The sequence below is a fragment of the Eucyclogobius newberryi genome, unplaced genomic scaffold (genome assembly GCF_026437365.1).
Source record: "Eucyclogobius newberryi isolate DKJ021-1_F unplaced genomic scaffold, fEucNew1.0.hap1 SCAF_15, whole genome shotgun sequence".
NCBI classification, from domain to species: domain Eukaryota; kingdom Metazoa; phylum Chordata; class Actinopteri; order Gobiiformes; family Gobiidae; genus Eucyclogobius; species Eucyclogobius newberryi.
The window spans coordinates 22,673,492-22,693,664 of NW_027315779.1; the positions used below are offsets into that span (position 1 = coordinate 22,673,492).

Sequence of the window (20,173 nt, forward strand, 5' to 3'; positions counted from 1 at the left end):
ATTAAATAGATTACCTTTATTTACCGGGAGTCCTGGAAAATTGTCTGTCACTAGTCGAACATACACTAAAGAGGCCGCTTGTGTGACGAACTATGATTAAAAATGACGAATGATTATCATTCAATCATCATGCAACTTCTTAATGTTTTCTTAAGTGACAAATGGCAATTTGTTGCATATTTTAGCGGCGAGACTTTTCCCTCATTCCTAACTTAAGGGAACAGAGTTCCCACTCGACCGGAAGTGCCATTACAACGGAAGTGCTGATCCTTGGCAAAAAGTGGGCGGGCGGGAATAAATATTGTACTGTGAAATGAATATCGAGGTAATATTGCACCATGACATTTGCATAATGGTTAAATCCCTTTGTATTAATCTGCATATAGACTGAAATAGGCCTACGGGTATATTCATTTTCAAGGTCATTGAAATTTGGTATCTATTTAGAATGTTTTTCTGATTTATCTTTTTTGTTTCTCTTTTGTAAACGATATAAAAATGATGTCCAAATGAGTTTTCAGTAAAAGTGTAGTAGATGTCTACTTACTGATAGAGTGAGCGTATTCTGCAGAGCTAACATTAGAAACTATTACTACATGGATTGGAATTTATAGTGGAATTCTGCTTAATTCACTGATATTATAATCTCCCCATCAACCCATTTCAGCCGTGTTGCTTATTGCATCATATATTTTTTTCTGCAAAGGCGTTTAGCTCAAAAACAACACAATCACATCTGCATTTCTGTTCATATTTGGGACCAGGCAGTGGAGCTTCACTTGGTTAAAATGTTAAAATAAAAGACAACATGATGTGCTTTTAGTCCTGTATGTCAGGTCATGTGATGCTCACTCGTCACACTCACTGAACGAGAAAAGGATGCAGCTGCTGCCAGTTTATCAACCCAACAGTTGTGTTTTTCTTTTACCACCAAACCTGCAAAAACCCAGGCTTTAGTTTGACGCATGATTGTGTCTGGGAAGTATGTGTTTGTGTACCGTTGCAAAACTGTGACCCAAAGATTTCTGCTCCTTTTTTCTCACTTACATGGCAAGATACACATACATTTGAATAGATTATTAGGTGAGAGCGTGGCATTGAATGTGTTTGCAGTGCATTCATTTTCAACAATTCCCTTCAAGATTGTGTCATTAGATGATTAGAATTGAAACCTTTTGTGAAAAAATAGACAAATAAAAACTATCGGTCAGTGGCAGTAGTAAAACGCCCTTCCTATCTCCACTGAAGCCCTGTTACTTCTTGTATTTATACAGCGCTTTTCAAGCCACTCAAAGATGCTTTATAAAACAGTAACAAAACTGATAATTAAAGACAATTAATCAAACTACAGAAAAGATAAAACAATGAATTAGATGAGAAAAACAATTCAAAAATCTGCTAAACTCCTGGATTCTCTGTATTTGATGGTTGTGTCTCTGAGGCAGAGGGTAGCAGGATGTAACCACTTTGCCAAGATAAAAGTCTCTGCAATAATCAGTGTCTCATTCATCCATGTGGTTCCTGGACAACAATACAACTTGTGTACAGCCCTAGGCTCCAGGATGAGTTATTACGAGTTAATTTCCTCCATGACATCATACTGTGTCTTAAAACATGCCAGACTCAGAAGACTTAATGCCCATCGGAAATGTAATTTTCTTCAATAATGCTTGTTTACAATTTACTCCAGTGTAATATCTACAGAATATAACTTACGAGAAGTAGCGGAGGAAGTTTACTGTGAGTTTAAGTGTATGATATGATACTGGGTGTAGACATGACCACATATATGTTGATCTTTTGGCTAACATAAAGCTATAATACACATTAACGAACCATACACATTACTTCAGCTTCAGAAATGAATATATCTTGTTGTGGTGACATCACTACATAGGTTTTGACCAGTAATGCAAGTTTGTCTTTTGCTTTTCATCCATTTCAAGTTCAGTTATTTGGTTGGTTTGTTTCACTGTTGCTGCCATGTTACAGAGGATTTAGAAATATCGGTTTACATAATGAAAGTTCTAAAGTTAACTAGTATAGTGTCAATATCTGCTCGGACTTCTATGTATTTTTTATGCCACGTTGTTCTTCCATCACCTTAAACGACACGCTTGTGAAAACTATTAGCCTGAACGTGTTTCCTGATTGCTCCTTGACACCAATAACGCGCTGGCGGCTTTGTACCAGTTTGATAGAAGTATTTCAACTATAAAACCTTTTCATAAAGCTGGTTATCAGCACCCTGCAGCTTCTGCACCCACTTTGTCCTGTTCTGGCACAGCTCCACCAAAGTCACCCTGCTACCTCCACTATATAGTATGTGTGTGGTGTTTACAGGCTCAGTCTAATCTCACAAGGAGTGCCAGACAAATCCTCGTCCCAGAGGAGAGGAAGAGCCCCAATCACCTCCACTTCACAAAAAAGCAGTGAGAAAGGACTCCTGGAGTGTCCTTCCCTGCTTCCTCCAGGATTACGGAATACTTTCAAACTTATATGAGGCCGGACTGAGAGCCTCAGCTGCACTGTCCCTATCTCAGCTATTTTCAGAGCTAATCTCGCTGCACAGTCCCTCATCAAAGTTCTGCACTTCAGTCAGGAGATTTACCAGGCTGCTGCGGGAGACTCCAGCGTTTATTGACTTTTTATCCACTTTCTGGATTATTAATGTAATTTATATGCAAATGAATGTGTTGCATTGTGCTGTAAATCAGAACTGAAGGGAAAACATTTGTTTATAATACTAAATTGTTGAGCAGAGAAGCAGGCTGTGTGAGGTGACCATGTTTAATGCATTTCCAATAAGGTTTGTGGTTTCAAACTGTGGCTGATTATAGTTTAATATTTACCATTTTGTTATCTCAAATTACACTGTAAAGGATGTAATTATTAATTAGCAAATTTAGAGGAAATGTGTCCTGTAATGCATGGTTATTTTTGATTATGTTTAATGAGTGGAATTAAAAATACTAAATCTAATAACTTTACTTGAGAATAAAGCCAGTTCTGAGGCATTAAGCGTGACAAAATGTAAGTAAACAGATCAAAGACACATGGCTTAAGTCTCTTGGTACAAGCCAGTACTCTCTCAATGATGAAGGATTAAAAGTGAGTCAAAAAAGCTATTTTTTCCCTCATTCTATAGAAATGCATTTCTTTTTTTCTGTCATTATAAAAACAGTGCTTCTAATAGTTTGAGATTTCTTGATTTGACTTATAAATGTACAAACAGAATACCCAAGATGCCCTCCAAACCTGAAAAGACATGACATTCACAATACTGGAGCTTTTACTGGTGTTAAACTGTCAGCTAAGCCTTTTGATCAATATTGTTGTCTTGTATGAGTGAGGACACAGACATGAGCGTGACCATCACCAACTCTTGTGTTTGTTCTGTGCAGGAGGAACCTGACCAAGCTGTCTCTGATCTTCAGCCACATGCTGGCTGAAATCAAAGCCATCTTCCCTGGAGGACAGTTCCAGGGCGACACATTCAGGATCACCAAAGCCGACGCTGCCGACTTCTGGAGGAGATTCTTTGGAGACAAGTAGGTTTCTCACGTCAACTCAATACAAATGTTTTGTTTTGATATTTGGACATTCAAAAGGCTTTATAGTGAATGATTCTTATTGTGTGACTGCACCTCAATGACACCAGAATTATCACAAATGTATCACAGATTGATTTCAGTTCTGATTCATCCACTGTTAATTTCATTTCATTGTATTACACAAACACTTAAATTAAAATTGCGAAAAAAGAATGTTGCTGTCCAAATTAGTGTTTAACAGTGTGACTGATCCGAATATTAATCAAAGATAAAGACGGCTTATTTTAGTGTCCAGTGTTCTGATCAGAGCCGTTTCCTTTGTAAATGAAAGCTGTTTATTGTCATTCTGTAACTCAGCCACTGATGACTTAAGCTTATCCCTGAATTTGCTTCTTCTGAAAACTACAGTGCTTAAAGGTGCAATGGACGATTTCTCGGCGATTTGAGAACGCAGGCGGAAGTGCGCATGCGCACTCCCCCGTGCGGACTGATACAACACACACGTGCGTGTTGATTAGCGCGACGGATCGCATCACATCGCTCGTCTCCTGTAGATTTCCGTCTCTTATCTGACAGCTCGAACAGTCTTTCTCCATCCTAATTTTGTCCCGTACACTGAGGTAACTATATTATGATAGATCAATGAGCTTAGACACGCGGAAACGTGCTGCTCTCGGGGGACGAGCCGCACGAGGCTGCAGGTGAGCGGTAGGTGCGTTTTACGATTGATACGTGGCAGGACTAATCGGCAGTCCACGCCACGAGGAAATAAGACTCAGATTTGGGCCAAAAAAATCGTCCATTCAACCTTGAAGTATAATAGGTTATTTGATATTTTTTTTCTTCTTCTTAAGTTAGATTTTTCACAGTTAATGAAGTCTGCAGTGACGGTCAGGTCCAGTCTGAAGCCTGGGTTAAAGCTTAAAGACTGTATCAGCTTCATAGTGATTGAACCAGGCTGCTTCATTTGAATCACATGAAAGAGCGTCTGTGCGGCTGAGGCTAGTCTGAGGCGCACACACACACACACACACACACCACACACACACACACACACACACACACACACACCGTACGTGGATGTTTGCGTTTCATCCTTTTTCGCCAACATTACATTATTGACTTACATTTTCACATTTTAACCCATAATAATCCAACTTGAAATCATGCTGTTGATCTAATAAGACAGGATTGACATCAAGAGGAGCTGATTTTCTGTCCTCAAACGGGAGTCAGTGTGTGTGTATACAGATTTGAGTCCCCACAGTGTGACGAACACCCGCCCCCCGGACACTCCCAGGCCGGAACAGCTGCTGTCTCTGGACGCTCTTTGTCTCACTGACATCGCAGCTGAGCCCGGGTCGTGATCCGTCTGCTCCGAGCGCCTCTGAGGTTTTTTCCACATGACTAAGATGGATGTTATTAGAGGCATCTTTTTAGTCAGACACATACAAATGAAGCTTGTCAACACTAACTCAGATTCATTGAGAAGTACCGGTATGTTCTGTGTCAAAATACACCTCGGAGGGAGTGAAAAATGAGAAACTTTTTAATAACTTTGCTGTAACTTTAGGTAAACTAATTAGGGCCTAATGTCTCGACTAACAGCTGTATTTATAACATTCATTAGCTTCTGTCAGTCAGCTGAACATTCTATACATTTGACCTGAGGAGATTCTCCATATGCACATCACCATCAATCACTTGTATAGACTTCACCATTTAGTAATTTCTATATGAATAATTTACCACGGTGTAATAAATGCCTACAGACCTATAAAACTGTACGTCTTCAAGTTTGATACATTGTCTCGTGCCTCCATAAAATCAGGACATATTTGGGTTCCATAAAGCTCATTATGGCTTAATCAAAAAGCCTCCTCTGTCAAACAACATTTAGCTCACACTATTACGCCTTAAGCTGCTTAGAAGCCAGTTTCCTTTATTGACAAAATAGACACGTATTAATATGATGAATTGCTTAATTTGCTGTGTTTGTGGCCTGAAATAGACACGGGAGAAGATAAGTGGCAATAAAATAGCCACTCTTCTCTAAATAAACAACAGCCTGAGGGAAGTTAATGGGAGGTCGTTTTCTCTCAATCTGGTCCCAAGAACAGCACAAATGAGATTTTATTTCTTATTTATGTTTTCATCTTTGGGTCGGAGTTGCTTAGATGTTTGTGTTTATGTTGAGGGGGAAATGCTTGGACCACTTATAATGAGTGTAATTATGTTATCATGGCTGTTTGTTTGGCCCATGGATTAAATATTATTATTATTATTATTATTATATATGGATATTATATGTGACGGTCACTGGTTTCTGCCTCTCGGTTCCACGGTTTACTCGTTAGCTTTTATTGTTTTACTGTTTACTTTTTATCCAGAAGGCATCAAAGTTGAAGCTATAAACCAGAGAGTGTTTGACTCAAAGTTTCACTTTCACTGCTACTTGTTTCCAGAGTATTTGTAGTTTGATTTAAATGTAATGCTTGTAGGTTTGGGTGACAAAAATGAATAGCTTGAGATTTAAATGATGAAAAGATTATATTTTGCCATTTCACCAGAAATATGAATGTAAATACTTTGTGAAGGTAATATGTAGATTAAGTATGCAATATATTGACAGATAATATGTTGTTTTGAAGAAATGCAAACTTTGAATATGAATATGAAATTAAAACGGTAACAAAAATGTATGTAAACTTTCTAATAAGTGTATAAAGGTGATATTTCTGGACTTTTGTTACTCATTTTACAGACATTTCACATTTGTCTGATTATTAAACCTCAAATACATCCCTTTTCTCTTGTATTGACATAATATCCTCTGACTATAGTTATCAGGATACTCCAAAACTCCCCATTTCTAAGGTTAAGTTTCAGACAAATGTGAAATGACTGTTAAATTACCAACTAAAGTGCAGAAATATCCTTTGATACCCTTGTTTGGAATGATGACAACATAAGCTTGTTGTCATCACCTTTTTGGAGAATTGTTCCCCCTATTTTTTAAAACAATAACCGATAAGCTCTCATCCTACACAGCAGCTAAAGAGGCCTCTCTCTGTGCTGTCACTCTTAAGTCTGATCTTTTTTAGATGGTTACAAAGCTGGCTTCCCTGGAGTCGTGTGTGTTCATCATCCATCCACTGATAGGCGTTTACCCGGGTGAACCTGCAGAGGAGCACAGACTTTCCCTCCTCATATAAATGAACCTCCCCAGCCAAGGTCGCACTGAATCATTCAGTCACAAGTGTCCCAGATTCAGCACCGTCAGCCTGGCTAAATGAGCTAACTCCATTACCTGGGTCACATGACCACTCTGCGATCAATGAAGTCCATGTGTTAAATATCACTGTGGGCTGGAAAAGGCTTCCTCTGCTCTGCCTCGGAGCATGCTGCTGAGTAAAGACAGTAAAACAACTGCATGAAACATGTGTTGCCATCAGTGCTCTTCCTGATTGTCACTGTTAAAACATGGAAAACAGATCCAGTTCATTTTAAACTCTTTGTACCAGTCCACATATATTTATCACTCCCCTCATCTCTAACCTCGTTGAGTTCTGAGCACTTTTCTTACAATAAATACCGCTGTATATATATTTCATATAACTCCCTGAGGACAGAGCGAGTTCAGAGCACTTCTGCTTTGTGGAGAATAAAACTCTATAATAGCTGCTTTTACCATATATCTGTTAAGGTTGTGTTCAAAAATCCATACGGTGATATATCGTCAAGGACTCCGTATCCGAGTCACAGGAACAATATTTATTTTTTCATTAAAATAAATAAATATTTTTTTAGACTTTTGTGGCCCGTAGGCTTTAAACGAGGTGGAATAGTACTTTTGATCTGCTGTTTGTGCTGCGCTCCTCTGGGCCGAGGTGAGAAGGAGCTGTGGACCTGATCAGAAGCTGATCTGTGCAGAAGATGCTGCTGCAGCATGTTCAGACCAGGCCAAGTGTTTGGCAAGAAACATGCAATATTTTACTAGAATGGGTTCCTTATATTTTTATTTGGATCAGTTAGTTGGATGTATGAAGTTATTAGAGCATAATGGATTTATTAAAGGCGGTATGGACGATTTTTCGGCGATTTGAGAACGCATGGGGAAGTGCGCATGCGGTAGGTGCGTTTTATGATTGATACGTGGCAGGATAAATGATTTATCCACGCCACGAGGAAATATGATAAAAAATGTGCTGAAAAGAATTGTCCATACCACCTTTAATAAGTGCTTTGTGGATAAACATGAAATGTCTTACATTTTCTTATCCACAGTAAAAACATTACCATTTGGTATTATGTCGGTGTAATCCCTCATTCGTCCAGGCGTGTTCCATAGTAGAAAAAGCTTCAGTTGTAGTCATCTGGACTCAGTTAGAAAAAATAGACGTTTCGACTCTCTTCCAAGAGTCATTGTCAATAAGAGAATTTAGATCGAGAACTCCGATATTAATACTGTTCTGTGGTAAGACCCGCCCATTGGGAGGAGCCTTCCTGAAGTAGAAAGAGTTGTTGGTTTCAACAGAAACTCCCCCCTTGTATCTACCGAGCTAGCCTATTCAGAATCTTAATGGGCTATTAGAAACCTCTTTGTCTTTGTGAGACCCTGGCTCAACCACCCTGAGTACCTGATTAGCATCTGAATGTCCTTTACCTTTCCAGGGGTTCAGTATCCCATTATAAATAACAGGAAGATTAAATCTGAGCCCTCCATTTCTGTTTAAAGAAGGTCTTTCTTTTTTAACAAAAATAGCTTCCTTGACTCCTCTTTCAAACCATCTTTTCTCCCTGCTTAAAACCTTCACCTCACCGTCTTCAAACGAGTGATTAGAGGCTTCAAGATGGAGATGCACGGCACTCTGAGGTCCTGAACTTGTATTTCTTCTGTGCTGATAAAGCCTCTTGTGTAGAGGCTGTTTCGTCTCACCTATGTAACGTTCTTTACAGCTTTCTTCACTGCATTGGATCGAATAAACTACATTGCTCTGTTTTTGAGTTGGCAACTTGTCCTTAGGGTGAACCAGTTTTTGTCTTAAAGTGTTTCCTGGTTTAAAATAAACAAGACAAAAACTGGTTCACCCTAAGGACATTTTTAAGACCCTTTTTTCAAAAATGTATTGGGATACGTATTGTAATGAGGGAATTGTATCGGAATATACAAGTATCGGGATACGTATCGTATCGCGAGGGTCTTACCCAGCCCTAATATCTGTACTAGGATTTTACTTTATTTAATTTAAAAAAAGTGAAATGAGAACATTCCAGTGAAAGTTATTGGTCATGCAACAGCAGCATATTATGTTGTTCTAGACTGATTTGCATTTACCAGTAGTCAAATCTGAGATAAGCTGAGCTGATACAGTTACAATGGTTCTAGTCCTCAAACAGTCCTTGACTCTGCTGCTCTCATGTCCACAGCGGGGTGAATATTACAGCTGCAGTGATGTTCCCGCAGCAGCAGCAGCAGCAGTAGCAGCGTTGCTTTTTGGCAGACTTGATGATTATCAGGACAGTGAGATAAAGCCGCTGTGAGGCTGCTCTGCTCTGGGGTCATGGAGCAGTGTGCGGGGTACTTCCTCATTACTTTTCCTCTGTCCTTGTGCGGCTCCTCGCTCTCTCTCTCCCCCTCTCCCTCTCTGTCTCTCTGTCTCTTTACTTTCTCACTCCCCCTCTCTCTCCCTATAGTTCCTTGCTTTCTCTCTTTCACTTCTCTTCTCTTCTCTTTTCCTTTCTCTTCCTCTCTTTTCCTCTGTCTCTCTCTTGTGCCCTCATCTCTCTCCCTCTCTCCCTCTCCCTCTCTCCCTCTCTCCCTCTCCCTCTCTCCCTCTCTCCCTCTCTCCCTCTCTCCCTCAGTGGCAGGGGTTGTGACACCAGCTTGTGTCCTCTTCTGGCCACCATTATCATCTCACTGTGTAAACAATCTGTCCACATCTAGTCTGGAGTGTGCTGAAATTGTGCATTCCAGCTGTGTTTTATTACTGTCCTACTTTATCTGGAATTGTTATGGTCACTGTTAGTTAGGCAAATAGACTCACTAATGGGCTGCTCGCTGTCAGAGGCTTTTTGTCCTCTTCGAGTGGGCACAATTATTAAATCGCAAAGGCTGCATTTATTTACATAATGGGATGTTCTCTGCATAGAACGAAATATTTTGGCTTTTTATAGAAAAAAAAATCTTCTTGTACCTGTAGTTTACACCTCTATCTTCATGGCATCTAGTGCAAGCCAGACTTGGTAGTTTACTCTTGATATTTATTCTTTTTATACCCTGATATTATTCTTGTATTAGTTTACTACTCTGAGCAGACTTGGAATTGCAATACTTGTCATATTGTAGATCATTTTAGCTTTAAGAGCTATTAAACAAAGTAAGAAAGTATGTAAAACGCTTCCAGATAAAGATTATTATTTTTACAATGACAGTGCTGAATTATCATTAAATTATTCACACATTAACATAAAACTTATGTATTCTTTGAATCGCTCAAATCACATGAATAAAGTTAAAAGTAAAGGTGTACTTTAAAATGTTATACTTATTAGGATTGTCTATGCTTATCTATACTACACTAATGTCAGAATTCGATAAAAAAGTCACATAATAGGACAAACTCTTACCTTTACCGTAACATTTATAACTAGTATATGACCACTTTCTAACATCATAATACATTCAATAGAGTGTTTTTTTATTTTCATTGTGGCATCAAAGTCAGTATTGAGTATCAAGCCATTTCCTTTACATCAAAATATAGTTTAAATGTTAGTGTCATGGCAACATTCCTCCCTGTGCAATTGTTTTCAGGACTATACAGTTAAAGATGTCCTCTGCTTTTGGCGCGTCCCATGACTCCACCAGGGCGCCATAAACACTTCAGTCCTTCAAAGGAGCGTTTCTGTTGTGTGATGGTTTACGCTTGTCCACATTTTGTGCTGAATCACTGTGTTAAAGATATAAATGCTCTCAGCTGGAGATGAGAGCGCGAGAGAGTCTCTGAGGTAAAATGAAATCTCATGGCCTCAAACACGGCTCTGCTCTCAGCGAGGCAACACTGAGTGGAAATGTCCGAGTAATGGATCTGCCACTCCTCATTTCAGCGCAGGGCCTTGTACATTTCAGCGCTTTACACCACGCAGACATTACAGCTTCCTGTTTCTGTTCACGAGCATTTGTCACCGTGTCTTTACAGCAGACGAATAATACCAGGTTTATGTACGGTTAAGGACGCAGTGTTAAGTTTGCATGTGCACTAACTTTGATCTGCATGTATCAGTTGCATTAGTTTAGTTACTCTATACTGTGACTTACGGTGGTCAAAAAATACATATGCTAATCAATACTAATATTAATCATTTGCTGGAGGATGGGCCTCGATGGATTTATACAACTAAAACCCTGATAAAGAGCGCTATGAACTCTTTATCAGGGTTTTAGTTGTATAAATCCATCGAGTATTTGAAATCTATTGAGGAAAAAAACTATAACAACTCGGATAACTAGAAAAAGGCAGATTATAGTGAGAAAAACATCACTATTTAATAATTAGTTACGATTATTGAGGCGGTGACCAAACAACCATTCAATCTTTCATTTTGTTCATTCCTGTGATCTAACGTGTTCCTCAAGTTTGTGACCGGCTTTACAAAACTGTACTTTCTGAAAAACTAAATAAAGTTAATAGCCAGATAAAAATGTACATGGGCTATATATTGAACAAAATTGTTGCGAGTACCGGTATACTTTTTTAGTTATTACAAATATATTGTGCCCAGGATAATCACAATTATCGATGAACCAAATAATCTAAACATTTCCTGAACTCATGTAGTTTTAGACTGGTTTTGATCTATATCAGAACTACCACATTATGATTCTATTAAATGTAATGCTATTGTACTTTGTGATGAAATGGTTTAGAATAATGAGTTTTTTCCTTAAAAGCTGAATCAATTTGAAATGTTAATTGTGACTTTGGGGATCAATAATTATCATGATTACCTTTTCTTTTCACTAACAGGAAACCTATTTTTTTTCATAAGATATTAAAATTTCATCCGTAAAGGGTTGAATAATATATACAGCAACATTTAAGTGTTTTCATTGGGCTCTTTATTCTCTTTATAGCAATTTACAACAACACAACAATGATTAGTAAAGTGCTGTATGCATTAACTAACGATGCTGCAAGGATAATACATCAAATAATAATAACTATGTGACTTAATACTCACATAGTTCAAATGTTTGACTAATGTATGTCAACTATAGATAGATCAAATGTTGCTGTTGAACTTGGCTTGTCTTTTTGTCCCAGATGAGCTTTTTTTGGCTACTTTAGTGGAACAACTTTTCTCCTTTTTGTCCTGTTTAGGCTACAGACTCTCCAAGACCTTAAATGTACTCTTTCAGTCACATTTCCCTCACACTCATGGTGCTAAGTGATTTATTTTGCCACAGCTGTCATATCTACACAGGCAAAGTGAGTGAAATGTATTGAAAATAAATTGTGACTGAACCTGAACTAAACCTGGAACTAAACCAGTGCTAGACCAGGACTAAACCATGACAAGAACAGGACCAAGCCAAGTCTACAACTAAACTAGACTCTCACGCTGGGCCTTTACCAACTGAGCTACTAGTAATCTCAATTACATACATACAATTGACATTTAGCATAAACTCAACAGAGACAAAACCAATCAGTCCTAATTTGTACTGAAAAAACAGCAAAATCTTTCCTTTAAAAACAGTACAATTCTGTCAGATGGAGTTGGTGATACTACAATACAATATAGTATTTAGTTTGCTGCGATATAAATAATTGCATTACTTTTGTGATATATATTGCTAAGTGAATGCTCTTCCATTGGATGTAAACCACGCTGCATTTAGAGTGAACTTTGTCAGGAATTGAGCCACAATGGAGTGAGGTTATGTCTGTGTGTGTCTCATCGTCCCAAACAGGCTGCTCTCGTTTGGCAATATGACAATGATGTAGAAATGTGGCTTTTGTCTGGTTCCCTTGAGGTTATCAAAGTCAAAGGCACATTTAATCTGACCGTTTAGTGCTGCTGGTGTTTGTGTAAAAGTGACTTGTGATTTCACATTTTATCTATCGAATGAGCATCCATGTACTTCATTGGTTCATACAAGTTCATGGTATATTATGGCCCGTTCCACCAGATTCTCCATCAGAAAAGCTACATAACGCATCTGTAAGAAAACTGGGCATGTAGTCATTGTTTGTTTGTTGCTTTTGCAGGACAATCGTGCCATGGAAAGTGTTCCGACAGTGCCTTCATGAAGTTCACCCCATCAGCTCCGGTCTGGAGGCCATGGCCCTCAAGTCCACCATCGACCTCACCTGTAACGACTACATCTCTGTGTTTGAGTTCGACATCTTCACACGCCTTTTTCAGGTACAATATGGCAAAGTTAGTCAAATCCATTCAAGGGCTTGGTTCTAGAAAATAATCATAGAAAAAGATAACTAAATATGTCTGCATCTCATAATTTAGTATTTTGTGAATTGCAAACCTGCATGAAAGAGTTGTAAGCATTTTAATTGACTGCGAGGTGGAAAGTAACAAAATGTTGAAGTATCTGTACTTGAAGTCAATTTTACACTGGATACTTTTACTTAACTACAGTTGAGATCAGGTATCTTTACTTTACACTACATCTTTGACCAGGAAAATTCCTTTTGCTGATTAGAAATCCGAAGAAAAAAATCTAGATCACAATTTGACACAATTCTCCAAATTGTTTGAAATAAAATAATGAAATAAATGAAAAAACATATTTTTTCCCTCTCAAAATCTTTTTTTTTTTATGAGACACTTGTACTTGAGTATGTTTCCCCCTGCTGTATCTCTACTTCAATGTAAAATTAACAAAAGGGACACACGCACTCACATTCTGAAAGAGCTTTTTGAGCCGTGTGCGTGCCCAAAAAGTAATAAAAGTGTGAACGCTAGCGACGGTTTTGTGAGAGACAGAACGTAGTTTGATAGATTTACATACCCACTTCCTCCTAAAGCGGTTTGAATACCGAGTAATGCAGCTTTAAATATTGATGGTAAAACGAGAGTCCTTTTTTAGGCAAGTATTTTTTAGGCAAGTACCACCCCTTTAGTGCACACCACAAACTGACTGTGACCTTTCAAATAAAGCACCTGTTAGAGAAAAGTCAACCAAAATAATCTGCCCTCCTTCCTCTTCGAATGAGCGTTAAAGGCACAGGTTGTGTTTATTGTGCATGCAAATGGCTTTTTTACCCTGCTATTTCTGCTACCAATTATTTCAAGTCACAAAACAGGTAGAGAAGTCTCGCGCGCATGATCAAAAACGTTGCTAGTCTTTTGATTACAAAAGGGGGAACGCGAGGCCCGTTTGATAGCTCTGCGCCTCTATTTGCGTTGCCGTAGCAGTGCCGTGGATGTGTCTGGCTTTCACCGCCTTCTGTCGACAGATTACTGGCCCATGTGGCCTCAAGATGCTGTGTAGGCGTCCGGGCCTCAAAGCCATGTTTTAGTTTGGCAGAACCCTTTGTTGCCTTGCAAGCTTCAGCCTGCCGTGAAAAATGAGACAGTGAGTGCTTCTACAATGATTTTGTCCAGATTACTGTCACAGAGTCGTATTTAATTCTCCTAAAATAAATATAAAAGGATTAAATGCAATTGGCTCGTGCACATTTATTTTTTATTTTTTGCGGTTTATTGTGGTCACAGAAATGCCTTTGGCCTTTTGAATCATGACTTGAGAATTCAGGTGGGAGGAAAAAGGGGAGGTGAAACTGATTTGGGGACAAAGAAACAAAATGTGCGACTTTTATGACTAACTAGGTGGTTCTACTTAATCCTCTTTTGGTAAAATACAAAATAACATTCATTTTGTTTTTCACCTGGGCCTTGAATGTCTTGAATGACTATTTGCTTCCATCAATATTAATAAATGCTCTGTATAAATAATAAATTGCCTTCCACTGAGTCACCGCAGGCAACTTAAAATGAATAAAATGTGTCTACAACCTTTAGATTTTTTCCCATAAGCGATCCTAATATTCTGTAAAGTATGTGCTGTTACGTCTACTTTGCATTTACCATTTATTTTGAAGAGCACAGAATAACGTGGATGTTATATTTTGCACGTCTGGATTCTATGTGGGGAAATGTATCATGGTGAAAGGTGAACTTATGAGCACAAGCCCAAAGAATCACACCGCCAAAATGATTCACCATTATGTAGCAATTTTCTCTCAAGCCAAACCACAGCCTAACCTTCTTTTATGCCTAAGCCCTAAAGCCTTCGGTTCGGATTACGATCCCGCTACCGACACCTGCTGCCCTCGGCTCCAGGTGAAAAGGTTGCAGATGATTAGAGCGCCATAATATGCTCTATATTTGACGTGTTTAAAGAGAGAAAACGTCCATTTATAGGTCTCGTTAACAAACGAGATATTGAGTGTCAGGAGATTGACCTTTATGAATGCAGCATTGATACTTGTCACTGTTATTACTTTTGTAAACTTAAAACATGTGGCGATTTTGAAGGTAATAACGTACAGTAGATGGAATAAAGTTGATCTAAAGCGGTATAATCAGGCATGTTCATATTGCTCATATTGCTCATATTGATGTCTGGCAAACAAAGACAAGGAGCTCCTCCAGCTTTCTGATTGGATAATTGGGTTGAGAGCCAAAACAAGACATTAAAACATCAACAGATTTTAAATGATGTAAATTAAAACAATTGTTGCAAAAAATATTCTGGGTAACGCTTTAAATGAATGCTCCTTATACTATTTATAGTGTCTCAATAAGCAGTTGTTGTTTGTCTATAAGCTAAGTTTGTTAAAACACTTTAATAAGCAGCACAATCATTCTCTACAAACAATTTGTACACACGCATCTCATTTATGAGGCTTTATACGCCATCTCCTAATGTAATTGTCTAAGTGCTTTTAAACAAATAACTAATGCCTATTGACACATTATTCTTTACTAAGGAACCTTATTTTAAATTCTTACCAAAATCTGTTTGGTTTGAACATGCATACTTCATATCTATACTTATATATTTCTTTGTTTTTATATGATCAATATACTTATTTAAGATGTTGTTTATGTCCTTGATATAACCTTGAAAGACACAATTAAACATGTGTAGACTTTTCTTTCAACAACCGAAGACTCCATAAAGCCGATGCAGTGTGTGTCTCGTGCGGCGTTTGTCTCGTGCGGCGTGCGGCGTGCGGCGTATGTCTCGTGTGTAGGTTTGTCTCGTGCAGTGCGTGTCTCGTGCGCTGTGCGTCTCATGTGGCGCGTGTCTCGTGCAGTGTGTGTCTCGTGCAGTGTGTGTCTCGTGCAGTGTGTGTCTCGTGCAGTGCGTGTCTCGTGCAGTGCGTGTCTCGTGCAGTGTGTGTCTCATGTGGCGCGTGTCTCGTGCAGTGTGTGATGCGTTGTGTGTCTCGTGCAGTGTGTGTCTCGTGCAGTGCATGTCTTGTGCGCTGTGCGTCTCATGTGGCGCGTGTCTCGTGCAGTGTGTGTCTCGTGCAGTGTGTGTCTCATGTGGCGCGTGTCTCGTGCAGTGTGTGTCTCATGTGGCGCGTGTCTCGTGCAGTGTGTGATGCGTTGTGTGTCTCGTGCAGTGTGTGTCTCGTGCAGTGCATGTCTTGTGCGCTGTGCGTCTCATGTGGCGCGTGTCTCGTGCAGTGTGTGTCTCGTGCAGTGTGTGTCTCGTGCAGTGTGTGTTATGCGTTGTGTGTCTCGTGCAGTGTGTGTTATGCGTTGTGTGTCTCGTGCAGTGTGTGTCTTGTGCACTGTGCGTCTCATGTGGCGCGTGTCTCGTGCAGTGTGTGTCTCGTGCAGTGTGTGTTATGCGTTGTGTGTCTCGTGCAGTGTGTGTCTCGTGCAGTGTGCGTCTCATGTGGCATCTGTCTCGTGCAGTGTGTGTCTCGTGCAGTGTGCGTCTCATGTGGCATCTGTCTCGTGCAGTGTGTGTCTCGTGTAGTGTGCGTCTCATGTGTCTCGTGCAGTGTGTGTCTCGTGCAGTGTGCGTCTCATGTGGCGTGTGTCTCGTGCAGTGTGCGTCTCATGTGGCGTGCCGCGTGTGTCTGGTGCAGTGTGTGTCTCGTGCAGTGTGTGTTATGCATTGTGTGTCTCATGCAGTGTGTGTCTCGTGCAGTGTGCGTCTCATGTGGCGTGTGTCTCGTGCAGTGTGTGTCTCGTGTAGTGTGCGTCTCATGTGTCTCGTGCAGTGTGTGTCTCGTGTAGTGTGCGTCTCATGTGGCGCGTGTCTCGTGCAGTGTGTGTCTCGTGCAGTGTGTGTCTCGTGCAGTGCGTGTCTTGTGCGCTGTGCGTTTCGTGCAGTGCGTGTCTCGTGCAGTGTGTGTCTCATGTGGCGCGTGTCTCGTGCAGTGTGTGTCTCATGTGGCGCGTGTCTCGTGCAGTGTGTGTCTCGTGTAGTGTGCGTCTCATGTGTCTCGTGCAGTGTGTGTCTCGTGTAGTGTGCGTCTCATGTGGCGTGTGTCTCGTGCAGTGTGCGTCTCATGTGGCATCTGTCTCGTGCAGTGTGTGTCTCGTGTAGTGTGCGTCTCATGTGTCTCGTGCAGTGTGTGTCTCGTTTAGTGTGCGTCTCATGTGGCATCTGTCTCGTGTAGTGTGTGTCTCGTGCAGTGTGCGTCTCATGTGGCGTGTGTCTCGTGCAGTGTGCGTCTCATGTGGCGTGTGTCTCGTGCAGTGTGCGTCTCATGTGGCGTGCCGCGTGTGTCTGGGCAGTGTGCGTCTCATGTGGCACGTGTCTGGTGCAGTGTGTGTCTCGTGCAGTGTGTGTTATGCATTGTGTGTCTCGTGCAGTGTGTGTTATGCATTGTGTGTCTCGTGCAGTGTGTGTCTCGTGCAGTGTGCGTCTCATGTGGCGTGTGTCTCGTGCAGTGTGTGTCTCGTGTAGTGTGCGTCTCATGTGTCTCGTGCAGTGTGTGTCTCGTGTAGTGTGCGTCTCATGTGGCGCGTGTCTCGTGCAGTGTGTGTCTCGTGCAGTGTGTGTCTCGTGCAGTGCGTGTCTCGTGCAGTGTGTGTCTCATGTGGCGTGTGTCTCGTGCAGTGTGTGTCTCATGTGGCGTGTGTCTCGTGCAGTGTGTGATGCGTTGTGTGTCTCGTGCAGTGTGTGTCTTGTGCAGTGCATGTCTTGTGCGCTGTGCGTCTCATGTGGCGCGTGTCTCGTGCAGTGTGTGTCTCGTGCAGTGCGTGTGTTATGCGTCGCGTGTCTCGTGCAGTGCGTGTCTTGTGCAGTGTGTGTTATGCGTTGTGTGTCTCGTGCAGTGTGCGTCTCATGTGGCATCTGTCTCGTGCAGTCTGTGTCTCGTGCAGTGTGTGTCTCGTGCAGTGCGTGTGTTATGCGTCGTGTGTCTCGTGCAGTGTGCGTCTCATGTGGCATCTGTCTCGTGCAGTGTGTGTCTCGTGCAGTGTGCGTCTCATGTGGCGCGTGTCTGGTGCAGTGTGTGTCTCGTGCAGTGTGTGTCTCATGTGGCGTGTGTCTCGTGCAGTGTGTGTCTCATGTGGCGTGTGTCTCGTGCAGTGTGTGATGCGTTGTGTGTCTCGTGCAGTGTGTGTCTTGTGCAGTGCATGTCTTGTGCGCTGTGCGTCTCATGTGGCGCGTGTCTCGTGCAGTGTGTGTCTCGTGCAGTGCGTGTGTTATGCGTCGCGTGTCTCGTGCAGTGCGTGTCTTGTGCAGTGTGTGTTATGCGTTGTGTGTCTCGTGCAGTGTGCGTCTCATGTGGCATCTGTCTCGTGCAGTCTGTGTCTCGTGCAGTGTGTGTCTCGTGCAGTGCGTGTGTTATGCGTCGTGTGTCTCGTGCAGTGTGCGTCTCATGTGGCATCTGTCTCGTGCAGTGTGTGTCTCGTGCAGTGTGTGTCTCATGTGGCGCGTGTCTGGTGCAGTGTGTGTCTTGTGCAGTGTGTGTTATGCATTGTGTGTCTCGTGCAGTGTGTGTTATGCGTTGTGTGTCTCGTGCAGTGTGTGTCTCGTGCGGTGTGCGTCTCATGTGGCGTGTGTCTCGTGTAGTGTGCGTCTCATGTGTCTCGTGCAGTGTGTGTCTCGTGTAGTGTGCGTCTCATGTGTCTCGTGCAGTGTGTGTCTCGTGTAGTGTGCGTCTCATGTGGCATCTGTCTCGTGCAGTGTGTGTCTCGTGCAGTGTGCGTCTCATGTGGCGTGTGTCTCGTGCAGTGTGTGTCTCGTGCAGTGTGCGTTTCATGTGGCGTGTGTCTCGTGCAGTGTGCGTCTCATGTGGCGCGTGTCTGGTGCAGTGTGTGTCTCGTGCAGTGTGTGTTATGCGTTGTGTGTCTCGTGCAGTGCGTGTCTCGTGCAGTGTGCGTCTCATGTGGCGTGTGTCTCATACGTTGTGCGTCTCGTGCGTTGTGCGTCTCGTGCATTGTGTGTCTCGTGCAGTGTGTGTCTCGTGCAGTGTGTGTCTCGTGCAGTGTGTGTCTCGTGCAGTGTGCGTCTCATGTGGCGCGTGTCTGGTGCAGTGTGTGTCTCGTGCAGTGTGTGTTATGCGTTGTGTGTCTCGTGCAGTGCGTGTCTCGTGCAGTGTGCGTCTCATGTGGCGTGTGTCTCATACGTTGTGCGTCTCGTGCATTGTGTGTCTCGTGCAGTGTGTGTCTCGTGCAGTGTGTGTCTCGTGCAGTGTGCGTCTCATGTGGCGTGTGTCTCATACGTTGTGCGTCTCGTGCGTTGTGCGTCTCGTGCATTGTGTGTCTCGTGCAGTGTGTCTCGTGCAGTGTGTGTCTCGTGCAGTGTGCGTTTCATGTGGCGTGTGTCTCGTGCAGTGTGCGTCTCATGTGGCGCGTGTCTGGTGCAGTGTGTGTCTCGTGCAGTGTGTGTTATGCGTTGTGTGTCTCGTGCAGTGCGTGTCTCGTGCAGTGTGCGTCTCATGTGGCGTGTGTCTCATACGTTGTGCGTCTCGTGCGTTGTGCGTCTCGTGCATTGTGTGTCTCGTGCAGTGTGTGTCTCGTGCAGTGTGTGTCTCGTGCAGTGTGCGTCTCATGTGGCGCGTGTCTGGTGCAGTGTGTGTCTCGTGCAGTGTGTGTTATGCGTTGTGTGTCTCGTGCAGTGCGTGTCTCGTGCAGTGTGCGTCTCATGTGGCGTGTGTCTCATACGTTGTGCGTCTCGTGCATTGTGTGTCTCGTGCAGTGTGTGTCTCGTGCAGTGTGTGTCTCGTGCAGTGTGTGTCTCGTGCAGTGTGTGTCTCGTGTAGTGTGCGTCTCATGTGGCGTGTGTCTCATACGTTGTGCGTCTCGTGCGTTGTGCGTCTCGTGCATTGTGTGTCTCGTGCAGTGTGTCTCGTGCAGTGTGTGTCTCGTGCAGTGTGCGTTTCATGTGGCGTGTGTCTCGTGCAGTGTGCGTCTCATGTGGCGCGTGTCTGGTGCAGTGTGTGTCTCGTGCAGTGTGTGTTATGCGTTGTGTGTCTCGTGCAGTGCGTGTCTCGTGCAGTGTGCGTCTCATGTGGCGTGTGTCTCGTGCGTTGTGCGTCTCGTGCGTTGTGCGTCTCGTGCAGTGTGTGTCTCGTGCAGTGTGTGTCTCGTGTAGTGTGCGTCTCATGTGGCAT

The 20,173-nt window shown here is 42.3% G+C and overlaps 1 protein-coding gene across 1 annotated transcript in view; it reads left to right on the forward strand.

The window, feature by feature from the left end:
• The window catches only part of cblb (Cbl proto-oncogene B, E3 ubiquitin protein ligase), a 76,671-nt gene that overhangs the window by 13,248 nt on the left and 43,250 nt on the right, over window positions 1-20,173 (forward strand). The window contains exons 4-5 of the mRNA XM_072446805.1: window positions 3,405-3,551; window positions 12,830-12,986. Of these exons, the coding sequence (XP_072302906.1) occupies window positions 3,405-3,551; window positions 12,830-12,986 (304 nt within the window). The remainder of the gene's footprint in view (window positions 1-3,404; window positions 3,552-12,829; window positions 12,987-20,173) is intronic.